This window comes from Pteropus vampyrus, unplaced genomic scaffold (genome assembly GCF_000151845.1).
Source record: "Pteropus vampyrus isolate Shadow unplaced genomic scaffold, Pvam_2.0 Scaffold7, whole genome shotgun sequence".
Taxonomy (NCBI): Eukaryota; Metazoa; Chordata; class Mammalia; order Chiroptera; family Pteropodidae; genus Pteropus; species Pteropus vampyrus.
In genome coordinates, this window is record NW_011888788.1 from 9,272,973 (window position 1) to 9,296,018 (window position 23,046).

General features: G+C 39.4%; 1 protein-coding gene across 1 annotated transcript in view; it reads left to right on the forward strand.

Moving 5' to 3' along the window:
- Positions 1-20: 20 nt before the first annotated feature.
- ISM1 (isthmin 1) overlaps positions 21-23,046 on the forward strand; it is a 68,122-nt gene continuing 45,096 nt past the window's right edge. The window contains exon 1 of the mRNA XM_011370289.2: positions 21-158. Within this exon, the coding sequence (XP_011368591.1) occupies positions 21-158 (138 nt within the window). The remainder of the gene's footprint in view (positions 159-23,046) is intronic.

Below are 23,046 nucleotides of genomic sequence, written 5' to 3' on the forward strand. Positions count from 1 at the left end.
AAGCCGCGCGCCTCAAGAGGATGGTGCGCCTGGCTGCCGAGCTGCTGCTGCTGCTGGGGCTGCTGCTGCTCACGCTGCACATCACCGTGCTGCGCGGCTCCGGAGCCGCCGACGGGCGGGAGGCGGCCGCGGGCAACGCCAGCCGGACCCAGCTGCAGGTGAGTGCGTCGCCGGAGAGGGGCGCGCGTGGCAGCGGGCAACCGGGTGGCGGGTTGCTGAACTCGCGCCTGATGCATGCGAGGAGGCGCTCCCTCTCCGCCCGCCCCACGGAAGAGCAACTGTTTTGGCAGCAGTTTTGCCGGGGTAACACGTCTTAGGCAGAGGCGGAGCGGGCACGTGCAGGGAGGCTGGACCTGGCTGCAAGATCCCGTGGACGCGCTCCTCCAGGTCTCACAGGTCAGGTACTCGGGGGCGCGAGGCGTGGGATGCGCGGAGGAAGTGTAAAGCATGTCTGTATTTGCTTTGGGGTGCTGCCAGGCTTTGGTTGCTCTTTAGAGACCGAGTAATGTACTCTGCCCCTTCAAAAGCAATACTAAAGGTCACGAAATAATTTCTCGAGGAGAATGACCAGACATCCTCTCTTCCCACACGGGGTCCCGGTGCCTCCGGTGTCTCTCCAAGGCCTCAACGGAGGCTCCCACTTGGCCAAGGGGAGGGCGCGGAGTCAAGGCACCTGCCGTGCTTTGGGCTGGGTTTTCCTGGGGCTTTTAAATTAAGAGCAAAGACTTTTCTTCCCAGTGCCCTGGTCGGGTTGAAGGTTGCCTTGGGAATAGGGTTCTAATGATCGATTTCAATTCCAAGCTCGGGGGTAGGAGGGGTCACGACTGGGGAGGAGGGGAGGAGTGGTGGGCGTCATACCAAAGGTGAGTTCCGTTTCCGAATAAATGGTTGCCCAGGTAGGGAATTCCTGCAGCTGCCTTGGAAAACGCTTTTCCTTGAGTCTAGGGGTGTGACAACTGACAGCTTGGGGCGTGGGTAAAAATCCGCAGGGATTTCCTCAGAAAGCAGCGGGAATTTTTTGGCTTCTAAAATTTCCTCCTCAAACCAGCCCCTCTAAAATCCTTTGCTTTGCAATGTCGAGATAAGTATTATTTATTGTTCATAAAGGGCTTCACAGTCATTGTCTCTGCACATTCGTTTTTTACATCTTTATGTACTTTGTTGAGGAAAAACTTTACTGTTAAAGAGAGAATTCGCTTCAACACTTCCAGTGCTTACTATGAGCTACTGTTTAAAGTGCTTTACAAAATTTAACTGATTTAATGAGGTACTATATTATTGGTATATCCCTTTTACAGATGCAAAAAACAAATGAGGTACAGAAAGGTTAAGAAATTTGCCAAAGTTCACACATTTCAAATTCTTGATTAATTATACCAAGTTTTCTCTCAGCCAGGCTGTTATAGACTAAAGCAAGGTGACCCTTGAACACAAATGCAAAACCAGTGATGGAAAAATGTATACACGCCTGAGCCTAAAGTTCTTTTAAATTTCGCACATTTCTGCATATGTTATAACTTTGTCGGGTCCTCTCTCGTCTTCTGTGGGCAGTTACAGTGACAAACTGACAGAATTCCTTCGGGATGAATTGAAGACACCGCCATTCTATAAACTGTGTTACAACCACCAGTCTAACGCGTAGGAATAATTCTTAATATCTTCAAGATTTCTGGAAGTCATAGTTTTATACATGATGCTTTCTTTCCTCATGGACTCATTTTTAAAAAAGTTGTAAAAATGATGTTCTATGGAAAAGTAAATTTGGCAGATTTATTTATGAGGTGTTTGCTATCATTAGAATAACCTGGAGCTGGCCTTTTCTGCCTGAACAGTAAGGTAATGAGAGAAGCAGCTGGTGGAAGTGGCAACTGCAAAGAGGAAGTGGATTATATTCTCAAAAGGGCCTTTGGTTGAAGAACTGCCCCAAGAGAACAGAAGAAATGGGGGATTTAGAAAGAGTAACGCTCCTAGAAGTAACTTGGGTCTCAAGTAGCTTCTGATCCATCAGCTTCAGTTTATCTTACAATAGCATTCAGTTATTCTGTCCACTCAATGCACTTATTCAAACAGAATGATGAGTTTAACAGTTTAGTTCATAATTTTACTCTCTTTTGTAATTTGTTATTATAAAAGTTTTATAGTCTTCCTGACTAAAGTTATTTCATTGGCCCTCTGACTCCCCAACGGTATTATGATTCAAATGGAGAATGTATGTTCCACCAAGTGAGTTCTGCAAAAGACATTTATTAGCCTGTAGTTTTCAGGCCCCAGAAAGTGAATTTGCTAGTAGCAGGTGTATTTGAATACAAAACTATGGATGTTCTATTCTTTCTGTTTACTGGACATTTTTAACCCATCTTAAACTCCATTTAAATATATTGGCCCTATGATATCTTAAGCTGTTAAAGTCATTCTTTGCAACTAGAAAATTAATCAATCCTAATAGTATTTTGTTGTTGTTGTTGTTGTTGTTGTTGTTATGTCTGCTTAAAACATTCTCAAATACAAGGTTGGAGTCAGAAATGCACAATGGTAGGTTTATTTACCCAAACTGTAGTATATTTGGGATCATTTAAAAAGAGATACACTCTTATTTAAGATCTGGTGATTTTGACATATTTAGGACACCCAATAAAATAGTAATAAGAATAAAAATTATAGCTAAGAGTCGTAAAATTCCTTTTATTTGTCAGACACTGTTCTTAGCACTTTAGATATATTACCTTTGTAAATCCTCACAAAATTCCTATATGAATTAGGCACTATCCTTATCCCTGTTTCAGATGAAAAAAACAAACTAATATTGTACAGCTAGAACTACTTAATTTGTTTTTGTTATTTTATAGTGTAAAAATCTTTTAAAGAGTATTTGTATTCTACGTGCTCCTTAAAGTCATCATGCTGGCTACAAGAGAAAGCCTTTTAACAATTTACGTTTTCAAACACATCTTGACAGTCTTATTGTGTCAAATATGAACATATATGTACAGATACACACACAGTGATACATTATCTATATTCACATACACACAAGCACATATACACATTTATGTACATTACCTAACATAATTTTGGGGGTAATTTCAACATTCTAGAGGATACATTTTCAACTCTGTAAGTGACTGTCCCTGTATTGTAGGTACGCTGTTATGAGGTGGCAGTAAGATGCTTTGTGCACACTATCTCTATTGGTTATGTGGCTCATAAAAATAATAGTGTTAGTCTTTGTACTGTTATCAATATTTTAAAATATCTAATAAATTGTACAATTGTCTGCAACAGCTGCATAAAAATGCACAAAAACATCAACTTTTTTCACTTTTGAATGAAATTTTATCTCATTGAAATAAGTCTGACTCATGTTGATCAGATATTTAGATTAGTTCTTTCATGTCTTTAATTTATAGTAGTAAGAAAAAAATTATGTGTAATGAAAGCAGTCTGGAAGATGGAACATCCCAAAATATAAAATCCATAGATAATAATAGTAATACTAATAGTACCTTTTACTTGAAATTCAAATAAATGCCTCTCTACTAAAACTGTCAGATTTAGAACCATGAATTTCTATAGATTTTAAATAGTAAAGCTAGAACTCACTACGACAGTGAGATTTAAGCAAGTATAATAACACATCAAATTGGTTATTTCTACAATAATATTAAAAGAAACCAAACTCTGAAATGTAACAAAATGTCTTTGTTCTCTATCTCCTAACTACCTTTATGAGCACTTTCACCCTTTTATCCCTTTACTTGCCTTCAATAAAACAGCTTAGCTTCTAATACTCACTGTCTCTCTGGGTTCAAGAGTTCATCTGAGCCATTTATAGCAGTAATGGCAAAAGAAACATTTATTTGTACTTAATACAAGCAAGGTTCCTTACAGTGACCATGTGGGATAGATAGTAATTATATACCCATTTCACAGATGAGGAAATTGAGGCCTGGAAAAATTTGAGTAACTTGCCCTGAGGTCACACTGTGGTGGGGCAGGACCAGGGTTCAGACCCAGGCAGGCTGACTATGGAGCCCAAATTATTGTTCCAGTCCATCAACAAGGCTCTTCCAGCTCTGACTCAAGTCAACTGCCATTGTGTTTCTTGTTTTGTGACTTGCCAGCCCATTTTTCAAGCAGGCTGTTTGCTCCTGTCCCTGTAATTCTTTATAAATTATGGACAACTGTCCCACTTAGTTATTGCTGCATAACAAACCATCCCAAAACTTAGTGACTTAAAACAACCACCATTATATTTGCTCATGAGTTTGCATGTCAGCAGCTTCTCTGGACTCATCTGGGTGGTTCTTCTGCTGATCTTACCTAGGTTTATTCATGTGCCTACAGCCTTCTATTGGCTTGACATTAACTAGATGGTCCAAGGTGGCCTCACTCATATGTCTGATGGTTGGTGCTGGCTGTCACATTGGCTCTCTTTCCACATAGGCAATAATCCTCAAAGAGGATTTAGCTTGCATGTCTTTACATAGTGGACTCAGAGCACCAAGAGAGTCAAAGCTGAAGTTGCAAGGCCTGTTGACAAACTTGTACAATGTCGCTTCAGCCACATTCAATTGGCCAAACAAATCACTGGGTCAGCTCAGATTCTAGGGGACAGGAAATAGACTCCTCTTAATGGGAGCACCAGCAAAGTAACATTGTAAAGAAGCAGGTATACAAGGGTGGGAGGAATTATTGTTGCCATCTTTGCAAAATATCTACCATAGTGACCTTCTGTCTCATATACTTTGTTTGGATCAGTCTTGTACTCATCTTTTAACATTGTTTATGCTGCCCTTGGCCATCCAGAAACTCTCCCTGTTTCAAATGTAATCAACTCTGAATCCTTTCCCTTATGACTTCTTGTTTTCTTGCCTTATTTAAGAAAGTTTTCCTCAAATAAAGATTGTCAAAATCTTTAAATATATTTTGTTCTAACAGTTTTAGTTTTATTTACTTATTTTTGTTTTAGACTACATTCTACTTTGAAGTTATTTGTGGGTTTAAGGTTTAAGATAAAAACACAACTTTAGTGTTTATCCAAGTGAATAGTATTGATGTCCATTTGTTAAATACTCCATTCTACATTCATTGATGCAAAATAACACTTTTATCATATACTAAATTCACATATACATAAGTCTGTTTCTTGACCCTCATTTGTCTATTCATGAACAAATATCACACTAGCTTCATTTAATGTAGCTTCATAGAATATTTTAATCATTTAAAATTTCATTAAAAAAACTTCCTTAGAAATTTTTATAAAATGTCTTCTTTCAAATAGACTTTAGAATTATTTTAAGAATTCATTGTGATCTAATGGGAATTGCTTTATATATTTTTTTGGTTTAGAATTTTTTAATGCTCCCATTTAAGACACTGTATAGGTATCTATTAACTTCTTGAATAAAGTTTTATAGTTCTCATCATCTTTTTTCACATTTCATAACATTTTACAAGCTATTTTTCAGATTTGATTACTTTTGTGAATAGCATTTTATATTCTGTTATATTCTCCAATTTGTTCATTACAGAATCTAGAAAATGTATACTTAGCAATACACACTTAAGTTTTCTTGGTGGATACATGAGAGGTAACAGTACCCACTTCAGTAGTGGTACCATTATGGTTTTATGGCAGGAGTTGGAAATCTTTTAATTTTTTTCATTATAGCGCTTTAAATAATAAGAATGATCTGTTTCTTATGAGGTTATTGGAATTCACTTATAAAGCCTTCTGGGCTGGTACATCTTTAGTTGAGATTTCTGATTAACACTCCACATTATTCTAGGGTCAATAGTCTATTCAGATAATATAACTTTAGTCAATTTTGATAATTTATGTTTTCCCAGAAAATCTTACATTTTAACTGAAATTCAGGTTTATTAGATCAGTACAAAGTTTGTATATAGCGCAGGCATACTTTGCAAATATTTCACAACTGTATATTTTTATGATGTACAAAGTCTTATATCTCTTTATAAGACCTATCAAATAGGTCTTAATAAAATAATGGTTAATTGTATTACAGAAATCTTGATTTACCAAGTCTTGATTTATTTATTGTCTGCTTATCTGCTGATTCTTCAAACAACTTAATTGCATTCTTACCCTAATTTTGTAGATTTATCTGTTTCTCCTTATTATCCCATTGATTTTTGTATCACTTGTTTAAAATCCATGGTGTTAGGACATAAAATATCCTTTTTAGTGGTTAATTTTTATCAAAGTGAAATTTCTTATTTATCCATTTATTGACTTTTGTCTTGAACACTTTTCTTGTTTGATATTAGTATTGCAACTCCTGCTTTCTTTTATTCTTTTTGCATTTGTTGGGTGTCTTTTTCCAACCTTTATTTTCAAACTTTCTCTACCTTACTTGATTTAAATACCTCTCATTATTAACCAATAGCTAATTTTCTTTTTCCATGAAATACATCCATGAATTTAACCCATTTATATTTATTGTGATTACTGATAGATTTGAAAATATTTTTTCCATTTGATTTGGTGTTCTCAAATTTCCAATTTTTATATTTTCTCTTGCTCCCTAAGTTATCTAAATGGTTTTTGGCAAGAGAGTTAGCCTATGTCTAAATTTTCTCACCCATAAAATATGCATATGATAACTACGGATGCTATATGCTTTCTAACTAAATTTGTCTCTCAAATATTAATCACATTATCTGAATATTTACTGCCAGGTTATTTCTTCTTCATTCTGTTTCTTTTTTTCTTCATTCATTCATTCTTTCAATCTTTCCTTTTCATTATAGCTTAGGAATAATTTCTTAGCAGTTTTATTATGCTCCCAATAATTATTTAGACTTCACTGTCAGATTTACTTATTTCCTTATCTGATGTGGCTGCTTCTTGAATCTCGTATTTTCATCTTTTGTTTTGCTGTAATACAAAATGTTTTTTCTACAAGGTTTTATCAAAGCGTAAACTCTCTGAGATCCTAAAATTTTAAATATATCTTTATTTTTTTCTCATACTTAAAGCTAATTTGGTAGTTAGCTGTGTTCGATCTTATTTCCTCTCAGAATTTTAAAGCAGTAATCCAATTTTGTTACACCATCGCATATTTCAGTGAAAAGTCTGATGCTACTTATTTGTAGGTGTGGGAGTTTTTCAGATTTTTCTTTTTATAATGTTCAGATATTTCATCTGGCTGTGTTTAGATTTAAGGATTTGGTTGTTAGTACTATTCAGCATTAGTAACCTTTTTAATCTGAAGCCTCAAATTTGTCTTTCACTTGAGAAATTTCTTTAGTAATTTTTTCGTGTATTTCCAATATCCCTATACTCTCTTTCCGGAACTGCTATTAGAGTTTACAACTAATATTGGAATTTCAAGATCTATTTTCCATGTCTCTTAATTTTTTCTCTCATTTTTATCTCCTTATTGTTTAATTTTAATGTGTTTTATGTCAAGGCTCAATCTTCCAGCTATTGCAACCCTGAGTTAGTTTCCTGTCCTCACCTTTTTCTCCCAGCTTCTATAGGCTCTTCTCTTCCCTTCCCTTCCATTCCCTTCCCTTCCCTTCTCTTCTCTCCTCTTCCCTTTCCTTCCCTTTCTCCTCCTCCTTTTCTTGTCATCATCCTCTCCCTGTTCCTCCTTCTTCTCTCTCTCTTTTTCTCTTTTCCTTGCTTTTTTTAAAGTTTCATTAGTAGTGAATAATTTACATATAATAAAATGAATGTGTCTCAAAGGTTATAGAACATCCCCATCATCCCAGAAAGTCTCTAGTGCACCTCTGTAGGCAGTTCACTTCTCCCAGAAAGAACCACTGTCTGACTCCTATCACCATAGATTAAGTTTGCTTGTTCTTCATATAGATGGAAACATACTGTATGCATGTTTTGGTGTGTCTGGCTTCATTTTCTCAATGTAATGTTTTTGAAAATCGTTTATATTGTTGTATATATAAGTAGACTTCTCATTTTTATTGCTGAGTAGTATTCCACTGTATGAAGATACCACAATTTATTTACCCATTTCTCTATGGATGGACATTTGGACATTTGGGTTGTTTCTGTTACTTTGCGTATTATGAATAAGACCATGTCAACATTCTTGTACAAGCCTTTCTAATCACATGTGTTTTCATTTCTGGTGAGTAAATACCGAGTAGTGAAGCTGACACAGCCTCTATTCTTGATATTATGGGAATTCTTCTAGAGAAATTCACTTTTTTTGAAGATCTTTTTTTTACTTTCTCAACTCTGTAGTGTTTCATTTTCAATTGGTTACCGTTTGTTTCATACCCATCAGAAATCATTTCTTCTTCTGTAGGTAACCCCCCCCCCCTCAGCTTTCTATTTCTGTTGTGGATTTATTTTTATATTTTGTCTGCCTCTTCAGGAGAATTTGGAGACGTAAAAATAAGTAAACAAAAAAGCTTGGTCCGCCATCTTGAACTGAAACACTACAATTTTATTTCTTAATTGTATTTTCCTGTATACAAACCAGAAGAAGGTTCTATTATTTGTGCAGCCCCTTCACTCATTTTCCTACAGTCATGTTCTAACAGGCATTGATCTTTGAGGCTAGTGGACAGCCTCAGGGGTCATGAGAACTATACATTCAGTAAAGAAGATTCCATTTTGGTTTTAAAGCCCCCAGAGGAAGGAATCCCATGACCATTTTGTCATACAAGTGTTTTTTTTTTTTGACGACCTTCAATGTCAGAACATTCTTTCTGTGATATGTCCTTTAAATCTTTTATGCTACATCTTGATTTCATGTTCTCTTTTTCTTTCCAGTATTTATGAGTAAGTGAATGCCCCATTTTCAAGAAACACCTCATGCAGGACTTGAAGATTATTATTTAATAGTTCCTCTGTCTTTTCCAGATTCAGTTATCTCAGTTTCTTTAACTTGTCTTCATTGGTATTATTTTATAATGTTATAGTGGTTTCTGAGGTTCTCTTGTTTCTCTCTCATTTTCTGAGAATATTTCTTCTGCAATCTTTGGCTCGGAACTTTATGATTTATAAAGAAAAGGATGGTGATGAAGCCCCTTTATTCAGTGACATCTCAGAGTGTCCCTCTGTCTGTACTCTGTGCCAAAACAGAAGATTAATTAGGGGATGGGATGAGGGCATCAGTTTAATGCCCAGGATCATGTGCAGTGAGTTTAAGAAACAACAAGAGAGTGTGTTATTGGGGAAAAAAAAAAACTCATTTTGCATTTTATTTAAACCTTGTCTGAAATCCCCTTCCAAAAGTACTTCACAAGAAGCCATGAATATAAAAAATATAAAGCTTAACTTATTTTTTTCTTTGACATATCAGTCCACAGGTTAGATAGAGTGCCATTGCTAATAATGTCAACATGTGCCCAGCATTCCTCTTGGGACTCACCACCTGCCACAGTCACTGGCTTGATAACATAACCTTATGGCTCTTTCCCTTCTCTGCCTTCTTTCTCCTTCCCCTACCAGTTTATCTCCGAGATTTACTACTTGCTTTTTGTCTCAGAGTTTGCTCCTGGGAAACTCAAGCTAAATGAAGCATTACTCAGTGTTAGTTAATGGCATAGTGACACGTTCTCTAGGTAGCGATGGCATAGGAAAGGTACAGCACAGTTTCCATAAGGCACCTGCTGCTTCTTGTTATTAACAAAGCTGAAGTCTGTTAGCCTCAGAAAGAGACGTGTGTGGGCAGCAATGGAATCAGGCCACACCATGCTCTCCCAGAGCAGCTGGGAAGAAGAGAACTCCAAAATTTTATGAATGAGAAAGGTCAGGCCTAGGTAAAGGCTACAAACGGCTGGTGTCTAGAGAGATACCTGGTTGTTTTTCTCCTGAGAGCCTGATCCCGTGCTCGTTTGTTGTGTTAGGTGGGAGGATGAACAGCAATGGGAAGGCATCAAAAGTGTGTGGAATTGTCATCTAATGCCTGAAAAAAGGCAGAGCTAAAGTGCCTTGATAAATATAGCTTCATACACATCAACTCCCCAAGCACAGACCAGCCAGCTTGTGTCACCGGAAAGTTGTTTCTGTAAACTGAGTAGAAGTAAAAACAGTAGGTTAACTACCCCTTCTTCCTGTTAGCCTGATCTATGCACATTTTAGTAAACTGAGTCATCTTGCATAGAGCACTCTCTGTGACTGATGTACCTCTGTAAGAGAACAAAACACCCATTCCCCCCGAAAAGGACCGTGCTGCAGGGGCACAGTGTGAGGCACCCCAATCCCCAGATGTTCAGCAGAAGTGACCTGGAAAAAGGAAGGTAGACTGTGAATGCAATAGATCACTTCCTGCTGGACACTACATCTCCATTTTTAAAAATAACAAGGCATGGCTGGAATCTATATGAAGGAGGCAGAAACCTGGAAATGACATAATAGGCCACCCAGATGTTAACTTACTCCCACAGGCATCCAGATAAAATATTCATGCCAATACCAATGAAACAAATAAAAAACATGCTTTGGCTCCCAGCCTCCTCTTAGAGATAGAAATGGAGAGAGAATGAGGGTGAAAGTGGAAGTTATATTATTATTTTTTTAAATATAGCTTTATTGAGGTTTAATTGGCATACTTTTAACTGGAATTATATATTTAAAGTGAAAAATTTGATGAGTGTGACACCTGTGAAATCATCACCATCAACACATTGAATAAATGTACTATCTCCAAAAATTTCTTTACACTCCTTTGTGATTCTGCCCTCATTCTCCAGGAATCTCCAGGCCACCACGGATCTGCCTTTTGTCACTATAGATTATTTTTTGCATTTACTAGGCTTTAAATAAGTAAATCATACAGAATGTACAGTACAGTGAGCTTCTTTGCTCCATAATGATTCTGAGATTCATTCGTGTTGTTCTGTGCATAAAGAGTTTGACTCTTTTTATTGCCAATTAGTATTCCATATATGCATATAAGATATGCTTATCTTTTCACCCACTGAAGCAGATTAGGTTGTGTCCAACTTGGGCTTATTAAAATAAAGATGCTATGAACATTTAGGAAAGTTTTTGCATAAACATATGCTTTCATTTCTCTTGTGTAAATACTTAGGAGCAAAATGACTAGGTCACATGGTAGATGTATGTTCAGCTTATTAGGAAATTGAGCAATATTTTTAAGGCAGCAGTCCCCAACCTTTCTGGCACCAAAAAGGTAGAAAGTTAAGTGCTGGGCAGAAATCATGTTGGTAGAAAGTGTGGTAGTAGAAAGTTAAGTGCTGGGCAGAAATCAGATTAGAAAAGTGTCTCAGCAGAAGACTAGGCTTCCTCCATTAGCTTCCTTTGTCTTCCTGTCCCCATGCCCTGCCCAACTGGAAATTAAGAAAACCAGATACAGGTTTTGTATCTCCCGCCTGGGGACTCATTTTTGTGAGTTGGAAATATGGTATTGTTTATGAGCCCAAAATGAATTGGAAGCCATATTAATTGCTGGGAGCCTTCAAATTCCAGGAAGTAGAAAGGACAAAAATAGAAAAGGGAGATCTTAGGTATTTCTAATCTTTAGCCCAGGAATGGGGCTGAGGAAATATTGACATGAGCCAACTCCTTGCCACAGTGGCGATTAGGAGAATGCAGACTATTAGACCTACACAAGAGTCTCACTGGAGGCAAGGGCTGTCCTTCCCTTACACATAAAGTAGCCCATCTATTGCCCAGATGTTCACCAGGTGCAGTCATGGCCCAGAAAGACAGGTAAGAAGCTCAGGAAGACTTCTTCATCCTTGTTCCCAGAGTGTGATCCGTGGAGCAGCAGAAGCAGCATCTCCTGGGAATGCTTTAGAAAATGAGAATCTCAAGCTCTGCCCAGAACTACTGAGGCAGAGCCCTAGGTTAGTCATACATACGATACAGTAGCACTGGTCAAGATGCCTGCTTTCTTGCAAGTTGCAAGTCCCAGAAAGCACTCAATACAGGTCAGGTATTATTTAGCTGTTGCTCAGTTATGCTGCATGACAAACTACCCTGAAACTCAGTGGCCTGTTACAATAAGCATATATTCTCCCTCTCATAGTTCTCTGGGTCTGCTGGGGTTCAGTAGATCTAACAAGGCTAGGCTCCAAGCTGTGAGTTGGCCCTGAGTTTCTTCCTTGTATCTCTCATACTTCTGCAACTGGCAGGCTACTTGCTATGCATTTCTCTCATGGCAACAACAAAAAAAAGCACAGAAAGGCAGAGAGGAGCCCAAATGGACATCACACTTCAGCCTTTGTTTGGGTCACACCGTTAGCATCCTATCAGCCAAAACTAGTTACAAGGCCCAACAGAGGAGCCAGAGGCAGAGGCTATGGATTTGTGCCATTTCTTCTTCTGTTTCATACTACATGTGTACTCTTAAGCAAAAGTCTCAGCGTCTCTCTTCTTCTGTGTCCTGTTCAGTAAAATGGAATAATAATACCTACATTGCTGGGAGGTTATAATGTAGTGAAGACTGTCCTTGGGGCATAGGAATGTTTTAATTCATGGGTGTTGGTATTACAGAGCTGTGTGACCTTGGGCAAGTCACTTCAACTCTCTGCATTTCATTTTTCATATCTAATAATAGATTTCCTAGTGGGATAATTCTACTAATTTTTAAAGTTTATCTTCAGATTCGATGATGATGATAATGATGATACAAAAGCTAACACTGAGCTTTTATTCTGTGCCAGAAACTGCTGTAAGGACTTTATATGTATTTACACTTTTCTCATCATAGCCCAATGGGGATTATCACTATTTTGCAGCTGAAGAAACTGAGGCAGAATAATGTCAGGAAATCTGATTGTTCTGAGTACCTTACATGGAGGGAAACATATCACAGAACTGATACTGTTTCCATGTAGCTGGCTCCATGTGGCTGACACACATTCTGCCTCATGCCAATTTGTGATGCTCCTAAAATGGTTATTCTTGGCTTCTTCTCCCATGTGGGAGGAGGAAAAGAAAGAGCAGGGGCAGCTCGAGAGAAGACGCAGGGGAAGCAGCTGGCTTCCGGGTTGAGCAGAGTCCCCATCTCTACACGGCCATGTCCCAGGAAACAAGTGCCTGATGGATGTGCCAAACATTTCCTGTGGGACCCAACCATCACCCAGGGTTGTGTTGTGGAACTGCTCAGCCTGGCTCTGGGCCAGAGTCGGGCTGAGAGGAGGGGTGGGGCCCAAAGGACCACGCCTCTGAAAAATTAGAGCTGGAAAAGGCCATAAATTGCTCCACCGGCACAAGATTCCACCCACCAAAGGTTGTTTCTGAGTCAAGATATGCATGCCCATCTCTTTCCATCTTCCCTCTAAATGGTCTCCTTCGTGCAGTTTCACTGCTTAAAAATCGTGAGCTCCATGGTAGGGATGGAACGATGCCTGCAAATATGTTATTCATCACTCACAGATCTTTAACAATTCAAGCCTGCAACCACTTTCACTGATGAAGGGGCACCCTTTCCTACCTTCCTCTCCCAGATGTAACAAGAGTAACAGGACATGCCTGGGGACAGGAGTTCCACTAACTCTGTGAGCTGTATATTCTGCTTTTTAATTATTGCTGCTGGCCAGAAGAATTTCTTCCTTGTGACTAATCATATTTTTCCTTTTCTCTATGTGTCTCAAAGTCAGTTTCCTCAAGGTCTTCCAAGGAACAAGTGCTCAGAGCTTTTAAATTGTTTTCGATAGTTGAAGTAGGTTCATATTTCCTTTTATAGTTATGGCATTATATTGCTAATATTTAATCAGCTTATGGACCACTCTAGTTCCAGATCTTCTTCTGTTATTTTTCCCAAGTTCCTGACTACCCTGTACCTCCAATGAATTTTATCCTTTGTTTTATTTTGTCTGTGATAAGCCATATCTCAGAATTCAGGTGTATTCTATAGTGCCCTCTCTCTTCTCCCTTTGCACCTCAAATGTTGAGTTGGGACCAGTCTCACTTTAAATATCTGAATAATTTATTAATTTGGTAATTTTCACAGGACTGAGCACTGACTGGGCAGATAGCTAAAAGAGAAAGGAAAAAATAACTTTAATTAATGTACCATCGCTAAAAATATGAAATCACTATATTATCCCATCAGAATAGCAAAATGAAAAAAAAAGAAAAAAGAAAACTGAAAACACCAAGTATTGGCAAGAATGTGGAGCACATATAGAGAATGTGACCTGATATGAACACTTTGAAAGACTGTTTTCCCAAAGTGAAACAGAATATATACGTATCTTCTGACCCAGCAATCCCACCCTGGGTATATACTCATCTATGCACTCAAAGAGCTGAAAAAGAATGTTCATTACAGCACTATTCAAAGTAGCTCCAAACTGGAAATGGCAGAAATGCCCATCAACAGGAGAATGGATAATAATGCAGTAAGTGTACACACTGGGAATGAACAAACGGCAACTACGGGCAACAGGTACAACTTCACACACGTAATGTTGAGTGAAAGAAGCCAGGCACAAATGAGTATATGCTAGATGATTCTCCTTATGTAGAGCTCGTAACCAGGAAAAACGAATCTATGCAATTGGAAAAGAGGACACTGGTTACCCTTGTGAAGGAAGTGGCTAGAAGCGGGTACCTGTTTCCTGACCTGAGTGTTGGTTATAGGGTGTGTTCAGTTCATGAAATTTCACTGAGTTGTATAGTTATATATGTGCATTGTCTGTATGTATATCATACTTCAGTTAAAAATATAGTAAAGAATGCAGCAGGCAAGGTAGGTAGTGCAGAAGAGAGGGCCATTTTTCACTGGTAAAGGCAACCCGCAGCTCTGGAGCCCACTCTTGGTATTATTCCCTGATGTGCACTACCCCACATACTAGTCTCCAAATTTTAATGAATGTGGACTAGTTTCGATTATGGGGACCATCCTCTGTCTCCAAAGCCCAGGGCTATTGTTATGACATCAAAGACCAACTGCTGGCTGAGATACAGTCCATATGAAAAGAGTGACCAGCAAATTTACTGCTTGACTTCATTCCCTTTAAATGGAAGTGGCCCCATGGTCCTCTTTCAAAGCTCAATTGTGGACATATATCTTCTTTATAGGACATTGTGTACAATAAAGAGAAGCAATAACTTAAAATTTAAAAAAAAAAAGAATACCTTTGAGAGCACTGTGACATTCCATCACTGTCCGAACACTCCTAAAAGTCTAGCCATTGGCCTGAGAGCATTCTATTCAGCAGGAAAACTTTTTTAGACTAATTGTTATATTTTTATGCTCCAACCCTTCCCCTAAGCTCTGCAAGATCTTGGGAAAATCATTAATGAGAGGCAAGCTACTTCAAACCAGAGCACCACCTCAGTGAAATCTGGAAAAATGGTGAAATTCATATCCCAAGACTCTTTAACTTCTTTGGGTTTGCCCTTCATAGAGTAAACATGAATTAAGGAGTGAGGCCAAACCAAGCTCCTGGATCAAGTAATACACAGTCCCTCGATACCCACAAGGACAGCATTCTTTCATGTGTCCCTAATGTGGAGATCTTAGGAACTTCCTGACATTTACAGATAGTAGAACTGAGTGAGAAAAGGATGGAGTTATTTTGATGACTACCAGAAAATGAAGAACATTATGACTTTTCTAGGAGGGAAAACAGTTCTACATCATACAAGTAAAGTTTCTTATAACATAAAGGATGTTGTCTTTGGCTGAACTTGGAGTCTGACCCACTTAGTGGCGAAAGAGGCATCTGCTGTCAAAATTACCAGCCCGCTCAAAATCGAACTATCTAGAATGATCTTTTCAATATGCAATCAATTATTATAGCAGTGAATTAGCCCCCAGGGGTTAAAACATTTTAAAGAATAGCCAAGTCACCCTGGCTTGCAGCTTCTACTTCTGTTTAATCTAGGCTCTTAGGAAGGTTCCTGTGGCAGATGGCTTTTCTGTTCCAAGTTCTCTCCAGTGACCTCATTGCCCTGAAGTGCAGTCTAGTGTGGTTCCCATGCCCCATAGTGGTTCTTTCACTGCTTTTTCTCCAAGGTTTGGCCTAATGCTAAGCTTGGGATAGCCCAAAAAAGAACATCAATGTCCTTGGACTTATATTTGCTCATAGAGGAGGGAAGAGGGGAGGCAAGAAGGAAAACGGGCCCGACCAGACCCAGCAAACTCAATTACAGAATGATATGTCCCCAAATAAGGGAAGAATTATGCATCATGGGGCCAAGATTATGATTCCCACCTTTCTAACATGAATGAAGGATGAGAATATGAATAGAGAGGAAAACAAAGACGGAATCACAGTTTCAAAGATTTACCCTCTAATTAAGGAGACTGCATCTTTTCTCTGGGCCTCTGAATGGTTGCTGCAAGACTGCTCAAACCATTAACTCAATTTACTTTACTTTGAGGCTCCTGCATGTGTCTATTGTTCATATGGGTTGGAATTCGTCATGCCACTTAGGGTGTGGTGTAAATTGAAGCGCTGTGGGAACCTGCCAATGAGATTGAGCTTCCCCAGATGGCAGGAGCTCTGTAGGCTACAGACTCCTTTTAGAAAAAAAAAAAAACAAAAAACAAAAAACTCTTCACCCGCAAAACTCCAAGTGTTCACCCTGGAGCGACATAAGAGGGACATCTGTGGGCTCCCCCTTGAGATCTAAGGAAAGGTGGAAGCTGACAGGAGAATTGCTATGGTCATGGCCCTGGAATCTTCTGTGTCTTGATATGTACAATCTAAGTGGAGTGCCTGTTGTGTCACCAGGATACTTGAGAGCATGACATGTGTTTGTGCATGCAGAGTTCACTGCTGTGGCTGTTGGCATGGTCACTGCCCTGTTCACTGGGTTGAACCAAGGCTTCCGCTAAGCCCGATGCCACCCCCACAACCATGATCAGGTACTATGCTTAGAAGATAAGTGGCAGACACCTACGAAATCCTAGCATTTCATTGTTGGCAAGAAACCTGAAAAACTGAGTCCCACCTTCTTACTTTGTACATGAGAAATCCAAAACCCAGAAAAATGAAAGGACTTGCCCAAGAGCATATGACACATCCCAGGTTGGTTGACTCCCAGACTAATTCTCTTTCACAAAGCCACATTCCCCTTTACCCCTTTTTGAATGTCTCTAAGAATTTTCATAGTCTTGCTTTGCTGAAGAGAATTGCAGCAAAGGGACTTGTAAAATGCCCAGACCCTGTGACATAACAGTTGCTGTTAGGTTGTTATGGGACTGGAAAGAAAATTAAGTGAACATGAATTGTATCTCTTTTAAGTCAGAGACAATCAGGGTGCAGTCAGATAAATGAAATAATGTATATATAAGTTTAGAGCATGGCCTGACCAATTAGTAAGCATTCCACAATTTCATTCATTCATTCAGCACTTACATATTGTGTGCCTATTATGTGCACATGCTGTGCTAAACACCAGACATTCAACAGAGGACAAGCTTATGTCCTAGAATGGGAGATTGACAATAATTACTTCACAAATAAAGTAATTGTTATAGATTTGATAGGTGCTTAGCAGCATGTAAACAGGAGCAAAGATAAGGAATACCTGGGGTACCTACTAAGAGAGGGTGACCAAGGAAGGACCAGGTGGAAAAGTGACACTTTGGTCCCAAGCTGGAGAATCAGAAAGGTCTAGCTCTGCAAAGAACTAGGGAAAAAGCAGGTCAGGCAGAGGGAATTACAAGCACCAAGGCTTCCAGGTGGGAGTGTAGCTATAGTGGTGGGAACATGAGAATTACCATTTGATGAATGGCTCCTGTTCCTTCAATGAAATATGCAGTCAGGACAAATAAGGAGATTTGGAGAGAAAATATATTAAATAGTCATCTTGGATACTGGAGGAGAGATTTTGAGAAAGGGTAGTCAATTTTGGAATAGAAATGAGTACTCATTTGAGGTTTGAGAACATGAATCTAAAATGGAGCAAGTTTTTCACATTGGGCTATTTTATTTTTCCCATCACCCATCTGCTTGGCTACCAACCTAGAGAAGGTGGATCATTGGGTTCAACCAAAACAGAGGTTTTGCTAATGAAATAGGTCAGAAAGAGAGAAAGGGAAAAGAAGTGTTGAGGGGAGTTGCAAAGCAATGGGTATAATAAGAGAATGTGCTGAATATGAGGAAAGTATAAGTAAGAAAGAGCTCAACCTTGATGAGAAAACGGTAGTGGACTGGAGCTCTCAGTGAGTTTGAAAAACAAGGAAAATGAGCTAACAGGACAGAAAGTATCTCTGTGTAGGAGATTTGCTGACAAAAGGCAGAGGGTTGCTGAGGTGCAGTGGAGGAAAAGTTCAATGGTGGTGAGGAGGTCAAGGAACTGGAAAGGCCATCTACATCAATGCTGAAGTCAGCAAATAGGGTAACAGAGGAAGGAGACTGGTGAATAAGACTGAATTAGAAGCCTAAATTTTTAATGAATGAGAGAGATTGACCAGGTAACAGGTGGCACGTGCATCATCCTGAAAGAAGCAAGGATTCTTTATTTGTTTGTTTTATTTGTTTAAATCGTTTTTGCTTTTGTTTTTCAGGAAGAAGGGAAGAAATGGTCAGGGAGCAGCTATGGGGACCAGGAAGATCTAGGAGGAAGTCGAAGGGATATTCAGGGAAGAGGTTGAAAATGAGAGGAGATTGCTTATCATGGAGTAAAAGTCCTAGAAGGTCCAGTAGAAAAATGTTTTGGGAGACTGGCGGGGAACAGGTTGAGTTCATTTCAGTAAAGAGACCTTCAAAGCAGTGCCAGATGGAGAGCCTATGGTCATGGAAGATTTCTCAATGGCAGCTAGAGAAACTGTGATCAAAATGGTCTTAAGCTTCTCTTAAATGAAGGTGATGCCCTTTGCCCAATGGCATGGTGGCCTCCGGGCTCTTGTTTCTATGATTATTTATGTTGGTGTAAAGGCATCAAATCAGGGGTAGGGGTTATTTCGGCCTCACAAAGTGGGCTCTTGGCCATCCGCTCCCTTAGTGTTCATGTGAAGTGGTAGAAGCTGGTAGTTATACAGATCTCATACAATTTTATCTACCTCTTTTTGTCAAATATTTATACAGTGCTTATTATGGGCCAAGTACTTTTATTAACATCTGACTAACATTAATTTATTTAACTGTCATAACAATACTGTGGGATCAGCACTATTATTATCCCCATTTTATGCAATAAGGTTAAGTAGCTTTCACCCAAGTTACAGTTAGTAGAGGTAGAGGCAGGATTTGAATCTCCGCTGTCTGATTCCCATACTTTCAATCACTGACTGCAGTGGCTTGGGGCAGAAGACGTCCCTTTTCTGTTGCCAGAAAGCTCTTGTGTTGAGACTCAGAAGACATGAATTTGAGTCCCCACTCTGCCGCTAAGTGGCCGTGACCTTGAGCACAGCATTTAACTTCTATCATCCTTAGCTTTCCAAATGGTAGGTTCCATGCAGTCATTTAGGGACTAAGGCTGATGGAGGCTCTGATATCTGCTTAACAGAAAGGGCATACCCCTCACTCCGTTTACATCAATCATAACTTGGTGCAAGGTTGCTGGAAAATGCATTCCCTGGCTAGGGGGCCGCCTCCACCTTGGAGCAGGGCCACATTTTTGCTGGATAGCTTGCCCTCTCTGCCTTATTACTCAGTGTGACTTATGCTTTCTGTGTGTTCCCACACTTGGGCCTATACTCTCAGCTCTTTGTCTTCTTCCTGCCTCGCTTCTAGGAATCTCTCATTACATGGCCATTAACTGACTATCAATTGCCATGCAGCCCATCACTCCTCAGAATACAAGAAATGAGTTAAAATGTAGTCCTTCCCCACTGCCAAAACCCAAGGATGAAATCAAGCTTGCCCAGATTTTTGAGCCATATTCATCACCTCTAAGCATCTATTTACATTATAAATATTTATCAGATGCTAATCAGCAAAACATAGTTTGGGTAGGAGTTGTTATAACCCAACTGATAGGGAATACAGAACTTGGGAGTTCATAGTATTTCTGCACTTAGAGTAGCAGGTACAGTTTCCCCGAAATAATTAGATGTTTGAAAGGGAGATAATTTTCTCAATAAAGATATGTTTGCTTTAGAGGAATGGAACTAAGCCTCAATGCTCCTAGTTTTTGCAGAAAGGAGCATTCATCTTTACCACACCTGGAATGGAGGAGATGCCAATACACCCACAGGTGAGAGAGAGAGAGAGAGAGAGAGAGAGACAGAGAGAGAGCACGAAAGCCAGCCCATTAGCAGTTTAGAAAGGGGACATTTATGGACAAACCCAAACAGTGTACTTTGTTATCTTCTCCTTCATTCACAGGCGAGGTAAGCAGAGAGAAAATGCCTCAATCTTAGAATAAAGGCAGAGATCTACTTGTACTTTCAAAGACTGAATGAAAAGTCTCCATGAGCAGGAGATTGGATTCAGAACAATTAATTTCTGACAGGTTTGCAAGTGGCAGTTTCTCACCACTAAGATGACCATGAGTCTCACCAATGTGTCAAGCTCAAGTACAGAGGCTCTGTTTCCCACCACTGTGGAAGATGTATGAAAAACAAACTCAGACTTAGCTAATAAAAACAGTGTGGTTACTTATTTGGACATTACACATCCTTAAGTCCTACAAGTTATATGGTAAAGCAGTTCTGTAATTTGTTTTTCTCACAGCAAGATCGGTGAAAAGAGTTTAATTACAAGTAATCAATCATATTTCATATAAAAAACATATTTAAAAGGTTTCACATGGAGATTTATTCCACAGTTCACAGCTATGATATTAGGTTTGCTAGATGCTACCATAATCCAAGCATAAATAAAGAGAGAATGCAGTTTCTTAAAAATCCCTTGGCCAGGGTTTTGTTAACTATAATTCTCATATTTTGGTGCCGTAGGATGATTCGTTTTATATTGAGAGACTATTTCCCCCTTCCCAGGCTCCTAAAAACAAACTTCCAATGCAAAATCAAAGGAGGGTAAGATGTGTGCAAAGGAAAGATGTGTCTCACCCGTGTGTCAGATTCAGAAGCATCTGCATTGCCTGGTGTGTATGGCATTAATTTCTTGCCGATTTTTCTATTGGATTGCCCCCCTGAGTTGCTTGAAACTGAAAATCGAGTCATGTTTTATTAATCAGCTCTCAGAACAGGGAAAGAAAGAGGTGGCAGAGGTGTTTCTTTTTATGAAACGTTTCTAACATCAACAAAGCCTAGAAAAAAAAAATGTGTATACAACATTGGACCATGAATCTGGGATTTTAATCTCAAAGAGCATTTGTTTCCCACCATCTCCATGTCAGGTAAGTATCTCCCTCCCTGTATGAGTTATCTCTTCCTCTAAAATTTAGTGGCTTAAAAAAACATTTATTACCTCAGAATTTCTGTGGGTCAGGAATTCGGGTGCAGCTTAGCTGGGCACCTCTGGTCCAGGGTCTCTCACAGACTACAATCGAGTTTATGAGACAGGACTGCTGTCATCTCAAGATGTGGCTTTCAGGTTCATTCACTTGGTTATTGACAAGGTTCAGTTTCTCACAGGCTGTTAGCCGGAGGCGCCCAAAGCTCCTTCCAGGTGGATCTCCCCACAGGGCAGCTCAAACATGGCAGCTGGCTCTACCAGAGCAAATGGGAGGAAAGTCAGAAAGAGAGTGTTAGACGAAATCCATAGTCTTTTGTAACCTCATCTCAGTGACATCCCATCACTTTTGTGATAACCTATTTGTTAGGAGCAAGTAACTTGCTCCATCCCACACTCAAAGGAAAGGGATAGCACAAAAGTGTGAATTCCAGGAGATGGGACCACTGAGGGCTTTTCAGAAGCTGCCTTCCATATCCTCTTTCACACGTGCATAGGTGCCTGAGACCGTTCCTGTTTGTCCCAATGGTGACAGTTCTCCTTTACTGTCTGGTGTGGTGATCTGGGACCTTACTTTCTCAGATCTCCTAAATTTCAATTTTAACTTTTCTTATGTCCATTTAAAATGTAATACTCAGTTATCTTCTTAGAAATTGTTGCCCTCCTCCACTTAAGAATTTCCAGTGGTTACCCTATTCCTTGCCTCAAAATAGGTATTGAGGAACTACATATCTGGAATTAATCAACTTTTGCTTTATAAGCTATATTTGCAGCCAAATAGGACTCTTACTAGTCCTTGTGCCCCCGCCCCCCATGCTATTTTTCCTCTCTGCTCAGGTCATTCCCTTGGCTAATACTACCTTCCTCCATCCTTCCAGCTGCCAAAGTTCTGGACAAGCCACAAAAGCTTTATTGTGAACTGCCAAGGTGGACATGGACCATATCTGAACCCGCATAATGTTACATCCATTAAGTGATGATTATATTCATCCTCATCTGGAATTATCTAGGAGAAGGACATATCCCTACTGCCCGCTCTGCCTGCCAAAGCAGAGTAAGGGTCTTGAGAGCAGGAGTGGTAGCTTGCTTCTTTTTATACCCCATGGCATATGGTGTAGCCCTTGCATATACATAGCACACATTCAATAAAGTCTGGTACATCAGTGAGTGTTGTGCTTTCAAAATGCCCTCACCACATTTGGGGAGACAGAACAGATATTGTTATTTTCATTTTATAGATGAGGAAACTAAGACCCAGAAAGTTCACCTACTTACTGACAGCAGACAATGGCAAAGTCCCAACTAAATTCTCAAGTTCCAAGGTGTCATCCAATCTCCCAATGCCTCTAAGAAAGAAGTGACTAGTATGGGCTTCTGCATTCATATCTGTTTTTTTTTTTTCTTTTTCTTAATGTGAAACCACCTAACTTGACCTGATATTTAATGAAATGATTCAGTCACTCACCAACTCCTGCATGTAATAAGGGTCCTCCTCATGGATTTATTTTTTTATTGTTATTTTTTTACTATTCCAGGACAAAGAAGGATGTAAGAAGGAGAATTTTAAAAAATAAATGAATAAAAGACCATCAGGGGCAGGAGAAGGGCCCAGGTCTGCAATTTCTTATTATTCTGCGAATTAAACTTTTTGTCTACCCAAAAGAAGCAGCATCAGGAAACATGTTTTTAAATGTCACTTTGAGTGTCCCTTGGTGTCCCCTGATTCATTTCTGACCATGTGATGAAGTTATCATGCAGTTTGTGGCCTCCACTGGTCAAGAGGGTTCTAGTGACCCAAAACACCTTTGCCTC